Consider the following 21,663-nt stretch of genomic DNA (forward strand, 5'->3'; position numbering starts at 1 on the left):
TGATCCGTCGTGTCAAGTAATCGAGTAACTAGTGGGTCTTGTGGTTGTTAATTCTATGTTATATCTATTACTGAATTTATTTTTATTAGAACATCAACAAAAAAAAAAAAAAATGAGAACAAATCTTGCATCTAACGGTGGACTGTGTTAAAACACTGGACGTTCTGAGCGAAACATGTGATTTTGGCGTGGCAATCAAAGTGTTAAAAAATGGAACTTGGCTAGATAATCGTTCCATTTACTAAATATCGTAAGCAACAGAATTTCGACAACTTTCGATATGTCAAATACGGTTTTGCATATTGCGTGCGTTTTTGCAGCTTGAAATTTCTCGTAAATGCGTAAAATAAAAATTCCAAAAGATCAAGCATCGGAAGAACAATGCGTAGCGTCGAAGCGGCATTTTCCACGTCGATTCATCTCCCTCGTCGACTTCGTTTCATCGTCACAGTGCAGAAAAGTCGACGGCGTCAGTGTCGATGGGAATCCGGCGCCGAACAATTCCCACAAAAGTAGTACGGGCGCAGTCATCACCCCGTTTACTATTTTCCATCCCTGTTTGCACACGGACATTAGGCACGCGGCGTCGAAAACGGGGGCGAGCACGTGTCGGTGCACGCGTGGCCGAGCGTTTCGGCCTTTCAGAGGGCCATTGACACGCGTACTTAACGGTGGGTTTCCCACGATCCTGGATCCTCCTTCTGGACACTATCCAGGGGAGCGTTATCGCGAAACAACGCACACACACACGGGGGGAGATTGTTCGTTCACCGAAACGTTCTTCACGCACCGTGATCGCGACTTCGATTTCCTTCGGCCAGGTGTGCTCTGCTCGGTGAGCGGAGCTCTTGGTCGAAGAAGGTTGCAGCTAATTCGGAGAAACGTGTTTGGAAAATGGCGTAGAAAATTCAACGCTCGAGATCTTGTTCGTTAGAATACGTGGCATTCGAAGCGAGACTGCAGCGATGGACGGAAGAAGAAAGTTTGAAATTCGTCTCACTTGTTCGAAGCATCGGTAGGTCAGTCTTTTATACGAGCGTCCTACGTGCAGAATGATGTTGAGTCGTGCGTTTCTTGCTCGAAGTATACTCGTTCGTCGCTCGCTTTCCTGCGAGAACGAAAGTGGAATAATACGAACGTCTGTACGGGCGATGCAGCGTAAGAGCGCGGAAAGTCGTAAAAACTTCTGCATCCGGTTCTAATTGCAACGAATTTACAGGTAGAGTCGCGAAACGTGTTCTCAGAGCGAATAAACACGGATTTCTTGTCACCGTTCGAAATCAGCCTTGGATAAATTGTCAGAAATCAAACGGCGACTGGCGCAGGTGTTTGCTCCGCTTCTTTTCGCACCTCGACAGGCTCGAGCTGTTGAGGTGGTGTCATTAAGGCGGCGAAAAAGTCAGCGTCGCGTCAGTCGTCGATTCCCTGTCGTGACTTTCGAATGCGCGAGTATCAACCGGCTAATTGCGATCGTAAACGTCGTGAAAGTCGGCGCCGATTTGCTCCCGCGACAAAAAGTCGGTCTCCGCGCTCAGCGCCTAACCGATTGATTACCGTGAAACTCGTACTCGCTTTCTTTCGAAATCACCGAACGACACGATGTAAAGGCGCAAAGGATGCCAAAACGCAAAATACGAGGATCCCATGTATGCAAAAATGCGAAGATCCAAGGGTGCGAAATACGATGAGAAGCATATATATAATATAACGTATATAGTAGGTTGTCCGGAAAGTTTCTTTCGTTTTATAAGGAAATAATAGACGCATAATGTTTCTTTGAATTTATTTTTTTATTGAATTATGCACGAACGTAATAATAGAAATAGAACGAAATGGATCATACCTAATTCAATAAAATAATATAAAAGAGAAATTGTTGTTCCTCATTATCACCTTATGAAACGAAAGAAACTTTGAACGAAATAAATAAATATATATATATATATTGTTAATATATATAATATAATATAATATAATATAATATAATATAATATAATATATATACAAATAATGTCTTTGTTTTATATTGGTTTATTGAATTACGCACGAACGTAATAATAGAAACAGAACGAAATGGATCATTTCTTTGTACTACAATTAGTTTATTTACAGTGAGTGGATTAAACAGATGTTGATGAAACAGGAAATGGTTACTTAACATGAACTAATCACAATAACGTATTATAATTAAGACAGCTATTAAGACGCAATTCGCACTCCCTGACTTCTCAACTCATATCGCTCATACAACTCATACAGACATATCAACACAGCAACCGCTTGTTTATAATTCGCACGACACCCCGCGGCTCCTCGTCCACGTTACTACATAGATACATATATACATATATTTAATGTAAAGATGCAAAATATATGCAAAGTGCAAAGGTGCAAAATGAGTGCTCAACTTCAGAGTGTCTTGAAGTTGAATTAATTTCGAATAAAAGGATATACGGAAAAGATTGGATCCATTTATATATACACACTTTACCGTGTGACACTTTCGAACGCTCCTCGGTCAGGTAATTTTAATTAGATCGAAAGATCGTAATCGCTGCAAATTGATATATAATATGATACAATGTACGTAAAATGAAGTCTGTGAACGAGTAAACGATCGGATCTCAGATAACGAGTTTAAAGTTAATAAAAGCAGTGTCGTAATTCCGTAGTAAATACGGCAAATTAGTAGAAATCAAAAGCACTGCACGACCTCGACCATTAAACATACATAATACTTACGTGGTCGATCCAGTTACTTCAACCTGCTCGGCGATCCAATCTTCTCGATACCATACGCCTTTTCCAGATACAACTTCCACTTCAGCTACTCACGCATCAAATTTATTCTTGAATCCACTAGGCTTCAAACTGCAACCAATTTTCCTCCAGGATCGTTGAGAACCGCGATGCATAGATTTAACTTAAACCGTACGTATGTATACAGAGAACGCAATTTATTTTGGTCTGTGGACGTGCAAATACGCGCAGTATCGATACTTGATCGAGATAAAGCGTGTTTCCAGCTAAGTTGTTCGTTAATTTCCCATTGACTCTATCGGCTGAAGGTTTCATTTACTCTAGTCCTTAATAATCGTAGACAATTTTGTCCAATGAGAGATTGAAAATTCCGAAGAATCTCTGACTCCCATCGTTTCACCTTGCTTCTTCTCAGAAACTTTTCTTTTTCTTTTTGTATCAACCTATACTTCTGTTTCTGCTCTCGAGATGTACGGATCTATATCGCACCGTTATTCTTAACCAGCTAGCTGTTGCGGCCTCTTTGAGAAGTATGTAAATACCTATCGTGTTCCGCAAAATGTAAGCGATGACGAGTATACTCGTCAGAGTATGTTATAACGTAGAATTAAGTTCTAACGAAATGACCATTTTATTTTTGAACTTTATTAGTGACAAGGCTCGTCGTAACACGAACTATTGGCATTTCTTCGTGACGAGTATACTCGTCGGTATACTAGCCAACTGGTTGATATTTCTATTGAGATATGTATAATTTTACGTGCTAGACTAGATTAACCGCGTAGTAGTGTTACATTTATGTGAATATGAGTGTGTGGAAGTATGTGCATACGCGGCACCTTGAAAACAAAGGAATGTAAACTGTTCGGTTAACAGTGTGTTATGGAAGAAGGTGAGACACGTGCAAGTGTGCATCGATGAATATCCTTGAAATCGTCTATCAAATAAATATATAATTATTCTAATATAAATTCTAAGTGTAAATTTAGTGTTCCTATAGCATTATTTCGGCAATTAAGACAAAAAATTCTCAACGATTTGCCAACTAAAAGGGTGGATATACATTGACGATAAAATATCCTCAAATTCGTTAATAAGCTACATTTTCGTTGAGAACCTCGAAACGTTGAATCACTAATTGTCTGAGCGTACCTCAACGATAAATAACGTGTGTCAGCCATAAAAGATCGAAACTATATCTTTTCTGCGTCTAATACCAGAAACGCAAGAAATCTGGCTGACAAACACCGGTTTGTTTGTCGAAGGATCAAAAGAGACGAGAAACTCAGGGAAGAAACTTGGTTGCTCAAAAGAAAACCAAGCGTCTAGCCCGATTCTTACATTCTTAAGAGGCACTCTGAAAACCCGCAACCACAGTAAACGCACCTGCTCGAAGAAGAGTTGTACGGCTGCCCGCAACGATTTTTGCCGTCGACCGTCATTTATTCACGCACGATCGGATCTCGTGGTTCGATAGAGAAACGCGAAACCACCGACGTCGAGAAGCTCGTGGAGCCGCGTCAGCTCGCCACGAAAGCGTAATTCGGTCAAGTTTGCGCGGCTGTTCTACGCGGCAATTAACGAGACGGCCACACCCACGACTCATTAAGCTTCCGGCCGTGTCTCGATGGCAATTTGCCGGCTCGTTGCTCGCGCACGTGTGATACACGCGATAAACCGGACAATTGCAATACCTAGAAACCACCGTACGAACGATCGTACGCACAAAGTTATTCGAGCTTTCCAATTCACGTCGTTCTACGATCTTCCGCGAAACCTTCGAAATCTCATGGAATTCGCGATGTTCCAACGTCGTTCTCAATTATCCTCAGGCCGATTTTTCTATTCTCATCGGAATATCTCCACGGTGTTCGAAAATAAGAAGCCCGTTGCTGCCCGGTGTATTTTTGTCGAACAAAATTTGTTACGAATGTATCGGTGCGCGGCTGGTGGGAAAAGCGGTGCCGCCGCGTGCAAACTTCGTGCGCACCTTGTACCTGCAATCTGCATATATATTAGACCGCGGTTCGGGAGATGGGGCGAAGAAAATAAAGGTGCGAAGTCTCGTTCGTTTTTATTCGGGGCAAGATCGAATCGGCGCGGCTCGTTCGTGGCTTTAACGGCCGAATTAATGGGTCGTCGATTCCTCGAGGAAGTCGTATCAAAGCTAGCGCCCCTGCTCGTTTCTCCGTTTTCGAATTGGAATATTTTTACTCCGACTTTTTTTGCCGATTTGTTCTCAGTATTAATTACTTTCATAGTGGAGCCTCGATAACGCGACAACCTTCATAAACCCGCAGTTTGTTCGTCACGTTTGCGCCGAGGAAAAAGTCGAAGTTTATTTCTATAAATACGAAATAAAATATTCGATGTACGTGAGTAAAAAATTTCTCAACTAACTGGAAGCAACAGGTGCAGTGGTTAGAAAAAGTATTCGTACAGCATCGTACTTATTGTATCATTTATGTACCAATTAATTAGTTCGAAGTGTATCTTTCGTGTAATTCGGTATAGTACTTTCGTACGACTACGAAACCGATATTATGAAAACGTGTAGCAATTGTTACAAGAAAATCGAAAAATCCAGATACGTACAAGTACTCTTTTTTGTACACACCGTATAACTTCGTTGAATATGCATATCCACATCTTGCATCGAAGTATTGGCTCGCATCCAAGCTATTCCACGAATTCGTTTACCGTTGCGAATAAATAATTCAGCTGCAAAAATTCAATTTGTCTTTCTTCGCGTTTCCACGATTCTACGAAAATATCGATCCTTGTACGAAGCTTCTCTCAGTTCTTCCGGTTTGTCGCGCCTCTCCTACTCGGAAAACCCGATAAGGCGAAAGCTCGGCAACTCGGTGACTTCGGCTCTTCTCTGGAGATTCGAGTTGGCGAGGCTCGACTGTGCGATAGGCAGCGGGCGATCACGACACAGCGACGTAAACGAACGCGAGAGGGTAGAAGATCGACGGCAAGAGCAGTTCTAGTTTTGTTTTCTAGGCGAAAGGAGAAAATAGTGGACGCTCGCGCGATACAAGACCGTCGAAGATACGGGAGAACTTGTAATTAAAGCTCGTTGGAGAAACGTAAACCGGCTGACTCGGGATCGTGCTGCGAGTTTCCACACTTCGGGCTCTTTGATCCGCGCTCGGGATAACTCGTAAAAATCCTAAACGCCACATTTAATTAAATACCGCGTCCGAAGCGGAACGAGCCACCCTCTGCGCGAGGCAGCTGGTGAACAGAAACTATTAAGCGACTTTCTCCGCCGATCGGAAATCATTAGACCAACGGCAATTTAGTGATACGTGGACGTTCGATGATGAATCGATGTTCAGACGCTGATCTATACCACCAGCCGCGAGCTTTCCGTCACGACTCGCGGTCCATTAATATCCGTACGAAATCGCTCGATGGATACTAATGACCGATCCTACCGAATTCGATCGGTCGAGTCTTGCGTCTGCTTTTGTTTCATCTGCTGATTGTTGATGTTTCGTTTTGGTTTGTTTTGGTAAAAGCATCGTTCGGTCGATTCGATGCGGAGGAAGGACGCGGCGCGGTGCAGATTTCGCTTGGAGGAAATTCCAGCAATTTGGGGAATTTGGAAAGTGCGGGATCTCGTTATTTATTTATTTGTCTATTATAATTCCTGCGTTGCGACTTAGAGTGGCTTCTGATTTACATTCTACTTGTTTACAATATGTGTCTTTTGGTTGCAACTAACAAGCTCGCTTATTGTTGCTTTTCTTATTGGATTATTTTCACCTATTGTTAAATTATTGTTCCTAACTCTGTTACGTACTGCTCCGCTGAAACTTAGTACATCGTGTGCACTTCATTGCACTTTTACTTTGGTATTTGCATCGTTTGCATCGTTGCGATTCCTTTGCTCGCGGTGGGTCCATTTTCAGAAGGAAATGAAAACTCGTACGCTGGTGTAGATCAAATTAATGAGAAGTTTGTTTATAGAAAACCACTTATACGTATATACCTATTGGTTGTAAAGAAAACTCAATGTTTAGGTCGATGGCATGGACAAAAGGCAAAAGGCAATTAAGCGATTCGCGTCTTTCATTTTCCAACTGTTACGTACTTTGTGCAGCATCCTGTAAACACGTTGACTAAACAAAGCAACGGATGCTATGAACGAAATATTCTGGAAATCGTTGATTTTTAATAAAATACTGCACTCGTTAAATGCCGCTCGTAAAGTTCGTTCCGATCTTTAACTTTCTGGTAAAAAATCATATCGAAAAGTTTTCCGTTGAAGAACCTGAGAGGTCCTGGAAGGATGGCACGTTCGAGTTGCGCGGAAGCGTAAGGTAGAAAGGTTGTGCACCGGAACGGCACCTGTATAATTCAATAAATGTACGTCGAATCGAGATGTAAATCGGAACGAACTTTCGCGCGAACGAACTTCGAAAATACGCGCCAATTCAAGCTATTAGCTTGTCCGGAAAGTGTCTTTCTTTTACAGACACGTCTTTCACAACGGCGCATCTTTATGCAAACCTGAAACCTAATCTGTCGAACGTTGTTGAGTTGGATGTTAGATGCAAGTGTCCAAGAAATACTCTCGATATTCAACAAAAAAGTTTTCAACAATCAACGATTCTCGAATGTGTCCGCTTCGCTGTTACGCTAGACCCTTCGCACTTCGCTGTTCGAAACGGAATGAATCTTTTGTTCAAAACCAAACGGATTCTTTTTCCTTGTTGCTCCTCGATATTCCCACTACTTCCCACTTATTCCGAATATTCGAAAGGATCGTAGAGATATCGATGGTACATTGGGCACCAATGGTCGTCGAAAGCCGCCACATTGTGATCTTCAGTTTGATAGAACTCAAGTGCTCGTAACAATTGAGAAAGCGGAATTCCGCTTAAAATCTACACCGCGGTCTCGTTGGAACCCTGAAACATATTCCAATCAAAGAATCAAAGTTTTTCAATTTTCTTGCTTATGGGACGCGCTTGTACGAGCGCGCTCTTCGATTATTCCGCGTGCAACCGCAGTCGCATTGTCACAGTGAAAGAGTATCGTTCCGGTTCGCGCGGTAGATACGATCGTGTCGGCGTGTACGAACCGAGTCGCCTCGGTCGTTTCTGTCGTTGGTACAGCGGAGGTACGCCATTAAGCTGGAATTCAGGTGTATTAACGATGCCGGTTACTCGCGACAGGTACGTATCGAGCGACCGTGGCCACCCGGTAGCGCTAATGGCGCTCCGCGGAGGGAACCGTTCGTTAGAGGCATTTTATTTTGCCTATCGTACGCTTTGTACGACCGTTTATGCTCCCTGTCACCGTCTCTGCCCTCCTTCCGCGGCTCTGCCTTCTGGGAAATCCCCGTTCGCGATTGCGTTTCGATGTCAGCCACTTTGCGAACGATAAGATGCATCTCGATTTTTCTATCCTTCGTCGTTCCTTCGTCTTCCCTTTCTCCCTTCTTCTTCTTCCTCTACGCTCGATGAAATTGTCACGTAAAATAAAGAAAAAGAAATCGACGATGAAAATAAAAAAGAGAGAATTTATTTGTTAACACCTTGTTTATATTAATGACAATTTACTTGCGAACTCCAGCCGTGATTTTCCAAGACTGAAGCTCTTACAACTCGACTTTCGATCGGATCCGATTCTTTTTCCTTTGTCAGCCCTCAATATCCCCACTTTCCACGCGTTTGTTAGGCGTCCGCGACCGTTGCCACGCACACCTTCTTCTCGAACATTCGGCGGAAGGATAGTTGGGATATTGATGGCTCATTAGGCGCTTCGTCATCAGCCCATCGGTTTTGAAGTGTGCCGGTCTTAGGACGTCGCGATACGAAGATGCCTCACGTAGTTGTTTTGCCACAGAGGATTAACACTGTACGACGCACGTATGTAATAAACAAACTCTGGACAAAGCAATTTCGCTACCAGGGCGACAAGTTCAAACCCTTCGGTACCTCGACCGAGTATAAATAGACGTCCAAGTTCTCCACGATTCATTAGCAGTGCGAACGAATATCAGTGTCGAGTGAGTAAGTCAGTCGGTCATAGCGAACGACGCTTACGATTAATTTTGTATTCTGCAGTTTAAAATATAGTTAATTAAATTAACTCGTCTCATTATTGATTTAACCAACAACACGTTACACCGTCCACCACAGAATTATCGCACGTTTGTGGTTTGTTATTATCGCGTTGCCAACCCAATATATCGTCGTGCTAGTTCTTAACTGTGCCAATCACATTTTTCGGAAGAACGTAATTAGCCGATCTGAACGTACGTCTGTTCGGTGCAAGGAATACAAATTCGCGATAACGTTGGCTCGAACAGAATGTTCGTGCAGTTTTTCCGGTTGAATTAGAGAAGTTTGGTTGGTGTGTTAGCTTATCGATCAAAAACATAGTTCACCGAGGATCTTTGTGATATTCTGAGAACGTGTGCGATCGCAGTGTGATATAACGTGCGTTTTGTTTCATCAGAGCTACGATGTTGTCGTTATCGAGGTTGATCGGCCGTGTTGAACGTGGTGCATCGTCGAGATTGAAATTTCCTGCGCGGAACCTGGCAAATTTCTGTACGATCATGGCACGTTTGTTGTTGCATTGCATCTTCCCCGTACGAATCTGTTTTTCAGTTACAGTTCCTCGTTTTTTCTCTTCTTAAAAACAGGAAAGCTTGGTACGCCGAAAACGCATTTCATCGTTGTCCAGCTTTTAAACTGTCGAACAGGATGCAAAATACAAAAGCGAAATTGTATTTGAATTAACGGCGGAACGTAGCGAATTATGTAGACAATACGGGAGATATCCGCAACTAATTGCAGTCAATTTCATCTTCCGACAAAAAGCGAAACGAACTTTCTACTCGACCCGGTATGATGAAAATTCCATTTGGAAAGCGACAAATATTCGGTTCCTCCAAGTCCTAAGTCCGTACAAAATAATATTAAGTTCGCATTAACGACAAGCATTAACAATAACATCAATAGTACAACAATAACATCGTAATACTTCATAAACTTCAAAGTCAGTCTTCTCAGTTACGAACTAGCGTAGATAGAAAAGTTAAGAATTAGAACGACGATACGACTACGCGATTTTTAAATACGTACACTGTCGCTCGTAAGTATCTATGATCACTTTGCACGATTTTTATCGCCAACTACGAGTATTAGAAGACCTATACACCCGTTACGATTATCGGAAAAATCTAACAAATTTTATCTTCTTTAATACTTTACACGGTGACGTACTTTACATGTGACACGAACGATCTAATCGATTTGTAATAAACTGACGGAAAAGAAGTAGGCGCAGTCGTCGAAGCGCTCGGTTTAAATTAACGTGGCAAAGTGCGACTAGCAAACTCTACTTTATGTACAGTATGTAACTACTTTACGTTACAGAGTACATATTATAACGTGAATTAAATGTCACAGGTATATGATGAAATAATTAAAAAAAGCGAGAGGAATGGAGAGCTTTTAATTCGTCGTAGACGAATAGATGGATGTCGTAAACGCGTCCTTTTAAAAACTCACCTCCGCTATACATCTACGATCCTTTTCAAGGAAAAACTCATCGATAATAAAGTGCCATTAAAACGGTAATTTTATTAGGATCTCCCTGTACGAATAATCGAACCCGTCTGAGAAACTGGACAGGTTTCTATCGACACGAAAGGATGAACGAATCAGGGACATTAAATCGAGCGATACCCTGACTCTGTTTCAGGTGGTTCTGCCACTTCGACGACGATAATTACGTGAACGTGCCACGCCTGCTGAAGCTTCTGGATAACTACAATCCACGGGAGGATTGGTACCTGGGAAGGCCCTCGATACCCGCACCCTTGGAGATCATCAGACAGGGCCCGGAACCTTCCAAGCGGCCGGTGAGTTTTTAAATTCGTCGAACAGAGATGGAGCGTGCGAGAGGGAGAGAAAGAGAGAGACTTCTAAATGAAACCAGTTTTCCCCTCGTGGCGTCTCGTTTTTGCGATTTCCAGAAAGACAGGGTGGGCCATCATTAACGATCGAGTACCGTCGCGTCATCGTTGGTACGCGAACAACGATTTCTGTTACCGTTCGAACCGGGCCAACCCACTTTTAGCCGATGGAAATCGGCCTTCGAGTGGCTGCGATCGATCAGCGGCTGTCTCGCGGATTAATCGGCCGGTTTCTTGCCGCGTACACGGTTTTCTCGTAAAACAGAAGTCGCAGGTGTTACTTGGAAGCTTGGCCGTTGGCTACGAAGTACAAACGAACCGAACGAGTTCTTGTCGATCCTTTTTGCCGCAGTGTTGCTCCGTAACCGTGGAATTTCTTCCATTTTCGTCGTGACAGTAAGTCACGGTCTCCAAGGGATCAGCTCCATCCGGCTTGGGTGACGGTCAATGGAGACGGTAATGAGCAGCGTTTCGTTTTTTACCGACGGTCGTAGGCTAGAGGCGTGAAAGTCGCTTTTTCGTACGTCGCGGGAGGTCTCTAGGACGAGCAGGATGCTGCGCAAGGCCGAGCGAAATACGAGGACGCGAGGGGAAAGTGGAGAAAAGTTGGAGCGGAAGATGGACGCGATGCCAAGCAAATATCGGGAATTGGCGGATAAAGAATTTAACGCGCGGAGAAATTTAAACGTCGTAAAGTCGGTGGAAATTGCGGTGAAAAATGTTCGACGTGTATGGAAATTGAGGAGTAAAAGGTTTGGCGCGAGCAACGATAAGAGAAGTGGAAAAATTACGGTGAAAAATATTTTACGCGCTGGCCAATTATTGGGAAAAAATACGTCAGCCGGCGAGAGATTCCGTTGCGCGTTTTCTTGCTCGGACGCGGAAGGAAGCGAATTACGGCCACTATCCTCCGGTCTTATCGAATTTATGCATTTGGGAGAAAGCAACCGCTGCCTGTATCCGTATTTTCCAGTTTGCCAGCTTAAACCGAATCCACGGTTGTTGCCTCGCCTCGGGGGATGAGTTTGACGAAGGAGAGAAGCGTCAGCCGGTGACCGTTTTTCCCTCTTTCCATACTTATTCCGCCCTTTGTATACGTTTCCCATCTGGAAATTAGTTCGTTGGGCAAACTAGCCAAATTTCTTTTCTTGAAAAAGTTTCTTTAGGAACACGTTTATGCGTGCGGTATCCTCCATTAAACGGATTAAAATTATCCTACAAAATTTGTCTACTATTTTCTTCTTTTTCTCGTTTCAACAATTTTTTCACGCATCTCGATTCCTCTGGTTCGAGTCACGTAATACGGGATTCTTTTTATTTCTCTTCTTGTCCATTACAATAATTTTTTGCAGATCTTCAATAGGCCTTGTCGTTCGAGTCACGTAGTACAGAGATCTTTTTATTTCTTTTCTCGTCTGTTTCAATAATTTTTCATAGATTTCTAGTCTACTCGCTCGAATCAACAAATTCAGAATTTTTTACTATTTCTTCCTCTTCTGTTTTTCGACAAATTTTCCTATATTTTAAGATTCTATCGGTTCGAGTCAGCCACGACACGTTACGTGTATTACGTTGCAAAATGATTTTACGTTGCAAGTAGCTTTTTACCGGTGGATCTCGTCGTGCCTAACCGTGAAATCGTAATTTTCTTCGCGAGAATCTTCTCGTATCAAGAAGTAGTCAATTTTCCGGGTTTTTGACACGGCTCTCTTACCTTTTCCCTTTCTCGTTCGGAGCAAATGCTCGAAAAGTTTCAAACGATGCGACAGTGAGTCGCTCGCGACTGCTCTTCAACTTTGAGCTCCCGCTGCGCTTCTCGCTGCAAACCACCTGCGTTGTATACGAATTCGTTTAGCAGTTTCTTTTTCACTGATATCGAGACTGTAATTATTTTTCAAAGCCACTGTTAAAAGAGGATAGTGTTGTTTTCTGATTTAAAACATCGCGATTAAATACCCTCTGAGTATCACGTATATTCTGTTACACGAGTTTCGTGGGAGTATCTCGAAAGAGAATCAAGAAACTTTTCGCCGTGAAACAAACGAGATATTCTCCATTCGAAGAGAATTTTTCCGAACATTGAAGAAAATTTCCTACCACCGAATAAACGAAATATTCTTTATTCGAAGGAAATCTGTTTGAACATGGGAGAAAATTTTCCGTCGTAAAGTAACGAGATATCCTCCATTCGAAGAGAATTTTTCCGAACATTAAAGAAAATTTCCTACCACTGAACAAACAAAATATTCTTGGTCCGAAGGAAATCTGTTTGAACGTGGGAGAAAGTTTTCCGTCGCAAAGTAAGTGTAATATCCTCCATTCGAAGAGAATTTTTAGAAAATTTCCTACCACCGAACAAACGAAATATTCTTCATTCGAAGGAAATCTGTTTGAACATGGGAGAAAATTTTCCGTCGTAAAGTAACGAGATATCCTCCATTCGAGGAGAATTTTTTAGAACATTAAAGAAAATTTCCTACCACCGAACAAACGAAATATTCTTCATTCGAAGGAAATCTGTTTGAACATGGGAGAAAGTTTTCCGTCGTAAAGTAACGAGATATCCTCCATTCGAGGAGAATTTTTTAGAACATTAAAGAAAATTTCCTACCACCGAACAAACGAAATATTCTTCATTCGAAGGAAATCTGTTTGAACATGGGAGAAAATTTTCCGTCGTAAAGTAACGAGATATCCTCCATTCGAGGAGAATTTTTCCGAACATTAAAGAAAATTTCCTACCACTGAACGAACGAAACATTCTTGGTTCGAAGGAAATCTGTTTGAACATGGAAGAAAATGGCATGCTACCAAATACGCAAGATATTCTTCGCCCGAAGGTAACTTGTTTGGACAGCAAAGAACATTTCCTCCTACGTTGAATACTTGAAATATCTTCGATTCGACGAAAACCTACTCGAATACCAAGGAAAATTTCCTCCCATCAACCACACGAAACAACAACAATCCGATGGAAATCTTGATCTGAAAAGTTCTAGCCACGAAACACGCTAAACACCGTGGATTCTCGATGCGATCGAGAGAGCACGTCTCGAGTATCGCGCGTCTCGAGTGGCTTGACGCTTAACTCCGAGGCACAAAGTCCTCGGCATCGCGATCAAAAATCGATAAAAGGCCTGTCTTACCAGCGGACTCACGAGATACAAGATGCGATTTGGATTGCGCGAGATATGATCGGCGGAGGTCCCGGCAGCAGACAGGTAAAACGGGGCCCGTGATCTTATCCGACGACAGTGTCATGCTATAAGCCCATTAATCCTTTTTCCCTTGCCGAAAAAAAGAAACGAGCAGCGAGGAGGAAGCGGAGGAGTGAGAGATCGAGGGGCAGGGGTTGAGAAATAAAAGGATCAACGTTGTCAGACGTTGCGGTGGCCCATCGACGAGGCTGCGTCCTGGAAAAAACTTCTCTCCTACATTTATCATCCGCTTAGACAAATTAATAACGGCTTTGATCCGTCTGTCGCTGCCACGACGAGTCTCCGGGACGTCGCTCGTCTTCCGTGACGACCAAAGAAGGAGGAAATCGTTTGTAAGGAACAGGAAAGCGAGGCTTTCTCTTCGAATCTCGGGATGCTTGATATTTTACATGGATAGAGCGAGTTTCGTTCGATGTAACTAGTTTTTTTCTCGTTCTCCGCTTTCCGTTCCACTCTTACACGAATGCAAGTTCCTTTCTGGACATTCGGTAGAAGAAAAAAAGAAATGAAAAGAAAAGAGAAGAAAATAATTAAGATGGTGTATCGAAGAAAAGAAAATCTTCTTCGTGGACGTTAATCCTTTTTACAATTTTAATTCCATTCGATATGACTTTGATTTAGAAACACGCTTGAAGCAACATCCAGCAACGTCGAGCATATTATCGCTGTTCCATGCTTCTTGAAAAAATCGCTGTTGCTTCAGCGTGCACCAAATGTTCCTATATATCGCTGTAGGAAATATTTTACAGCGTGCGGCAACAAAAGTTGTTCGTTGTTGTTTCACAGCAGCCCTTACCATAATTATCAAGTGATTGCATAAATTTGGAATTTTTCGTTCAAAATAGAGTGAAACCGGAAACGATACATTTTTGCCGGTGGTAGTCAAAGAAACAGAACCTAAACAGAGATTCCTGTAGCCTCGTAAATCCTTGTATCTTTAAGCTTTCCACGACTACATCAACCACGTCTATAGTCTATTTATTAGGTTGTCCGAAAAGTGTCCTTCTTTTACAGACACGTCTTTTACAACGACGCATCTTTATAGAAACATGAAACCTAATCTGTCAAATTGATAGAGCGAAATGGATCATACGTAATTCGATAAAATATTGTGCATCCATTATTTCCTTATAAAACGAAAGAAACTTTTCGGACGACCTAGTACTTATTGTCCGATAATCTAACGTTTCGAAAGAGTCAGACCGAATCGCAGATGAATCTGCCTCCTCCGAGAGCGAATATTTGGCGGTAGTTGGCAAAACGGAAACAAAATCGAAACCGGTAGTCTTCGGATGAAACGATAAATCTTACGAGAGTCACAGGACTCGTTTCTACCTCCGCAGTAGAGGAGATTAAACGTTTCTTATAAGGACCGATCGCAGCCATTCATCAACCGTCGCGTCGGTTAGATATCTCTCTTTCTCTGATTTCTACTCGAGTCCTCGGCTCGTTAAGCCCTAATCGCTCTACTCTTTTCATTTTCCCAAACCCCACCCTTTCGGCCACCAACTTTCGACCGTTCGTTATCCGTGTCCGACCGCCAGCAATAAACGTTCGTCGTATATTTGCGTTGGTAATTAGAACGTCCATGGGATTATTTTATTCTTGAATTATGGACAAGAAAGGTACGAAGCAACCGTGAAAAAAACCACAGTATCCGCGAGAAAGTGTGAAACGAGATTCTTTTAGTAGCTTTGCATGGGAAGGTCCCGCGATAAGTCGGATTTCTCGTCTTTTAGAGACGAACAGCTTTAATATTCGATATCGATGTTTGCACTTGAATTTCTTCGTCAGCTTCTTGAACGTTTCTAAAATATTAGCCTTGTTACGATGACTATACGAGTAACGTTACGAATATAGACGAATATTAATCGAGTTCAACTACTCGTTTCTTACGGAAATATACCTACAGAGTATACTGTTCGTTAGTCGACAAATATTATTATTATTATTATTATTTATTTTTGTTTGTTATTTATGGTGCTTCGCATTTTTCTCCTATGTGCTACGTAGTCAGCAAGCGATGTGAAAATCAGAAAATCGAAGCTATCGTATTTCGTTGTTATTTCTGTATTCAGAGGTAGGATCATAATAGCTATTATTTTATTCTTTGGATAAATCTATCGCACTGTTCTGAGCCGGAAAACCTTTATTGCACTTTCTTACATGGACCAGGAATAAAAACAAAAGAACATCTTATTAAACCTATCGATTAAATCTATCGATCGTATCTAGAACTATCTTCTAGTTACTATTTATTGTAATTAGCGCATCTGCATATGGATGGCGAGCGCGAACTCACCTTGTCATTCGCAACATATTTCTTTATTCAACGAAAGATCTTTTTCTCCATATTTAACAAACACAAAGTTATTGTATTTCCTCTGCGATCATACATTTTGGTATCGGTTGCGAACGTTTCACGTCCTGGTTCGATCTCCGCAAAAGGGTAGCGAAACGTCGTGATGCACTGTGCTCGAGAAACCAGCATTGAATTAATTAGACTAAACGTAATCTCGTTGGAACTCGTAACTTGCCGACGAAGATTTTCCAAAGTTCTCCTACAACCTGGAATCGCAGTTTCGCATTAACTCTTTCAGCTTTCTCCAAGAAAAAGAAAAAGGAAATAAAAGAAGAAAAAGACTCGGCTCTATCCAAGATTCTGCAACACAATTTTCGCTTACTCCGCTCATTCTTCATCCACCTGTTTTCTATCATGGAACGCTTTTCAAGCTCGTTCACAAACTACCGAGAAATAAATCTAGCACAATTTTCATACTTGAGGCCATCGATTTACCTTCGATAAAGTACGGTTTATAGAAGGAAGAGACTATTACGTAAGGTTTTGCACGGAAGATGAGAACGGGGATAGACGTGTCTGGCCGTTTTATTCTGCTTTTATCGCCAACATATTTGGAGAAGATGAGACCGCGGGCCCGTTTCGAGTGAATGGACATTGTTCGGTGGACACTGCCGGTATAAAGGGATACTCTGCTCTCTCTCTCTCTCTCTCTCTCTCTTTCTCCAATGGTATTCCACGTTTTTCAACCCTGTTCCTCCTCTTCATTCAGCCTTCTTACGATCCAGTCGAACCAGTATCGTTGTATGAACGAAGAACCCTCTATGAAAGTCGATCGAGCAGCCGAGGTCGGCTATCGATATGTCTCGTGGTAACCCACTTTACAGCTCACGAAAGTAGTATAAGACACTTCTGTAAACTCGTTATCGATATAGAAATCGGACAATTAAATTTGAAAATGTATATAGAAAGTACGTGATATTTGGTACGAGTATGCACAGGCTGACGAAATTATTCCAACACCTGCGCCTAGGTACTTTTTGCGAATATATTATGCGTCTTATTTATTTATCTATTTAGTAAAAATGTATTTACTTTAAATGTATTTATTTAGTTTTATTGCTTAAGCTTGGAACAATTCTGGAAAAAAAATATATAGTAGTTTTGTGGAGGTCAGAAGGGTATTTAAACAATGGATTATCCATTTACTAGGTATAGTTTGCAATAAATATAATGTAATTTCTATATACAGGCTAAAATAAATAAATAAATAGATTCATATACATTTTCACAGGAATTTCTCATTCTACCGATATAATCGTGACAATCGCGTCTGAAAAATTGAAATTAACGAGCTAATGAGATTCCAAAATGTCTTCTACGACGCGCACGATATGCACAAATTTTCTACGACGAATGTTCCGATGATACGTTCTCGTTGATAAATCTACGATAAACACTTTCGTGAATCGTTTAAATCCTCGTAGCTTGCGCGAACACCGTGTTTCGATCATTTTTTGCCCTTTTCTCTTACGCGAGTAGACTACTCTGGCAGTATCCATTTTATTAAAACTGCAAGGGATCGTTGGTGGAGATTGGCTCTACTCGCGATTCCAGACCTGTAATTTAGCTTCACAGGCCGAGAAAGATGTTTCGCAGGAATCGACGAATTCTGGAACGATTCCAGTGGTCTTACGATCGTTAGCGTCATTACGGTGGACTTGGCGAATTTATGGGGGGATTTTGAGTATTATAAAGAAAGCCAGAACGTGGTACAATTTTCTTAGAGATTCGTCGAACAGAATTGGGTCAAGTTGTGCCTCGATTCTTCGAAACGCAGACTGCGTAATAACAGCAGGACGAATCTCCTTCTTGGCATTGTCACGAATGTTCCCGTTTTCCGCTCGCATTCCCGCCAACATTCCGTGGAATTCATCAATGTGTTTCTACCATCGCGGAACTCGCGATGCCGCGGATTAGGAAGCTTCGCAGATTTACGCGTAGACGTAGAGATTCGCAGATGCTTTCGTATTTCCACTTCAACGTGGTAGTTAATCTGGTAGCTGCGGGCGATTTTCGTACTTTTTATTTTTTTGCACAAAATCGCGGGCGAAATTTATACCCTGTATAAGTTTATCATAAGAGGAGGGTGTTGATGAAATGGAAAAAACGCGACGCGATAATGGCGCGGCGTGTTCGCGATTTCGTAGAGAAAAATACGAAAATCGCCGGTGGCTGGGGTTTGCTTCGTAGCAACGAATTCCAAAATGACGAAAGGCGAGGTCCTTGTTTTAAGGCTGTGCACGCATCAACGACAATTTGTCGGGCGACAGTTTTGTCGTTTACGAAAAGGGCATTGGTTCGTTCACAGGTGAACGTGCGCGCAATTCACGACATGAATGCAACATGACTTCTTTTTCTTTATTAGAAGAAAAGATCGAACTGTTGCGCGACAAATTGTGCGAATATCTATGTGCATCTTGGATAAGTGCAACATCAACTGCCTCGTTATTTAACACTGAAACTATCGATTGTTAACGCAAGCTATTTCTTCCAAAACCAATGAAAATGACTGGTCTTTAAAAAATACGTAATAATAGAATATTTGTATATTTATTGATTTATTACTTTCTTACAGAAGGAGCTCCATGTTATGTAGTACATTTTTCGTATTATTAATTCATCTGGGGCTATGATCGCTAAACGAGGGTTGACACATTTATAAAATTGTAGACCAGTCGTTTTCACTGCTGTGGTATTTTGAGCGTTAGCATCTATCTAAAGGAAATAAAATTCATTATGTTATTCTTTTAGTTATCGTTGAGAAAGCCGTTACATCATTGCGGGAAAAAAGGTATAACACGAAGTAGGAATTTTATAATAAAATTGTAAAACCAGTCAATTTGACTGATGTGGTAGTTCTAGTGTTAAAAGCTATGTTTCTCGTTCCTCGTACAACGAAGAACGTTTATTCACATATTTTCAAACCGGTTTTTAGATTAATAAAACACATAGTTAAGTTTTTTAATTAATTTCTTGTATATCGTCAACGAATACTAATTACTGGTAACGTTAACAACAATCGACAATAGTCGAGGAACGTAACCAGAAAAAGTCATTAACGTGGATATCGGTTAGCGGCAATGAAAATAAAATTCGTTACTGGCGATCGGAACAATTAAAGATGAATATTTTTCAATCGTTTGATTTTTTGCGAAATTTCTCTGACACTTATCGATAATTGCCTTGCACCGAAATAAAAATTAATTCTTTCAAAATTATTATCTCCTCTTTCTAAAAAATGTCTAAAATAACTGTTATCCTGGATCTCTGATATTTCGATTTATGGCGGCTCTTAGGACAACGTATTATATATAAAATTCACGAGGCAGTGAACGTATTAAAGATAGAAATAGGTGCGCACGGGATTTCTCGGGGATTTAGTCGTGGACAGGACGATACATACGAGCGAAAGATGGGCTAGGTTGCGCTGCTTTCTGCAGGAACACCATCGACCTATCCGCCGACCCCCCATGGGTGTGGTACCATCTTCCAGCCAAGATTATGGTCTCGGTATGGTGGACGTTACTCCCTGGGGCCTTCGCGTACTCGTATATTATATTTGCCCGAGAAATACTTACCTTACCCTTCTCCTCCTCTAACCTATTCCTCGTTCGACCGCTCTCTCTCTCTCTCTCTCTCTCTCTCTCTCTCTCTCGCTCTCTCTTCCATCTTCTTTCGGTCGAGTTTCCTCCTTGTTCTCGCTATCTTCAGAACCTCTTCGCGGACCTAGAGGCTGTGCACGTGCACCGTAAGAAGAGCTTGGAGCGGTTGGACGAGTGAATGAGCGTTCATGGCGAGGGTGGAGATCTCTTAGTCATGCCAGAGTTCGGTTTCCAAGCTGTTTTTAGCTTCGCTTATTTATGGTTCAACCCACTTAAACGTTGAAATGAAAGTTATATATGCGTCGATTGTTTCGCGATCATCCCAATTTCTGAACATTAGCGCACTAACGGGAGGAGCTAGACTAGAGCGAGAAAGTATGAGTATGAGTATCAGGATAAAGAGATAGGTAATTATCGTCTAAATCGTCCTATTCTGAATTTACTGTTTCATTACACTGTCAAAGGATTTCAATCTTCGAGGATCGTCACATGGTTTGACGTTTACCGTGGCTAGAAAAATTATCTGTTGTAGCATCAACATCGGTTACTTGATCGAGTCGGTAATTCCGTTTTTCAAATTTATCTCGCGGTTTATCGTTATTTATGTGATCCTTCTGCGATGAACGAGCTCGTGGAAGTTAGTCATTCGTCTGCTAAAAATTGCACATTAATCGTCTACTTATATAACGAAAATAAGAAATTAATAGAAAGCGTAGTTCGATCAATGCAGCTTCTGAGAGAGTCGATTCATCACGTTGCCCCATTCGCATCGTTACCTTGCGCGATTGCAAAATCGATTAATCGTTTCCTTGATATTTTAAACGAAATTATCGCGTCTTGTATGAGACTTAACGCTTATGAACGGCTGTACTATGTTTGCTGGAATCGGGCCAATTGGTCTCCCTAGAGCGGCGATAATCGAAGACTCGAGTGGACAGAGAATGCGGTGGTCCGATAATCACCGCGACTTTTGTTATTGCACGGGGATTTAAATTAGCCCCAGGTATACGTGTCTTCGCCGGGCAATCGCTCGGTGCCTATTATATCGTTAGACCAGAAATTCTCGACGTTCAATTACCCGCCGTCAAATCGACCGGTGATTACGAAACACTGGCCCTTGTGTGCTCGCGCATGCACATGTGCACGTATAGCCGTACGATCTAGAAAATCGTGCAATCACAGCGCTGACAACTAGATGCACGGCCCCGTCTTTTTTCTTCGACGTCCCTGCAAGGGGATAATTAGCCCCGTTACACCGAGTTATCTCGTGCAACCGAGAGGAACAGTCGAGTTTCAAGAATTTTCAAATCCAAGGTAGGTTAGTTCGATCGAGTTTGCGAATTCAAACTAATAACGATCGATTTGGCAGCTCTCAAATTTACAGCGATCCGATTCAGCTCGCTCAATTTCGAAAGCGCAAATTTTCAAGGCTCGGGCTTGGAATTCCCAAATTTTGAGTGATCGAACTAAGGACGCTAGAATTTGGAATTTTCGAATTTCAGGCGATCTAATTTAGCGCGTTCAAGCTCGCGAGTTCAAATTCTCAACATTAAAATTTGGGACTCTCAAATTTACAGCGATCCGATTCAGCTCGCTCAATTTCGAAAGCGAAAATTTTCAAGGCCCGGATCTGGAATTTCTAAATTTTGAGTGATCGAACGTAGCTCGAATTAAGGACGCTAGAATTTGGAATTTTCGAATTTCAGGCGATCTAATTTAGCGCGTTCAAGCTCGCGAGTTCAAATTCTCAACATTAAAATTTGGGACTCTCAAATT

At 41.9% G+C, this 21,663-nt stretch overlaps 1 protein-coding gene across 3 annotated transcripts in view; it reads left to right on the forward strand.

Annotated features, from left to right (window-relative positions):
- Window positions 1-21,663, forward strand: part of LOC122572420 (fringe glycosyltransferase) — a 118,153-nt gene that overhangs the window by 43,516 nt on the left and 52,974 nt on the right. For all 3 annotated transcript variants that reach the window (XM_043737362.1, XM_043737361.1, XM_043737360.1), the window contains one exon: window positions 10,492-10,651. In XM_043737362.1, coding sequence (XP_043593297.1) covers window positions 10,492-10,651 — 160 coding nt within the window. The remainder of the gene's footprint in view (window positions 1-10,491; window positions 10,652-21,663) is intronic.

The sequence above is a fragment of the Bombus pyrosoma genome, linkage group LG11, assembly GCF_014825855.1.
Source record: "Bombus pyrosoma isolate SC7728 linkage group LG11, ASM1482585v1, whole genome shotgun sequence".
In the NCBI taxonomy this organism is placed as follows: domain Eukaryota; kingdom Metazoa; phylum Arthropoda; class Insecta; order Hymenoptera; family Apidae; genus Bombus; species Bombus pyrosoma.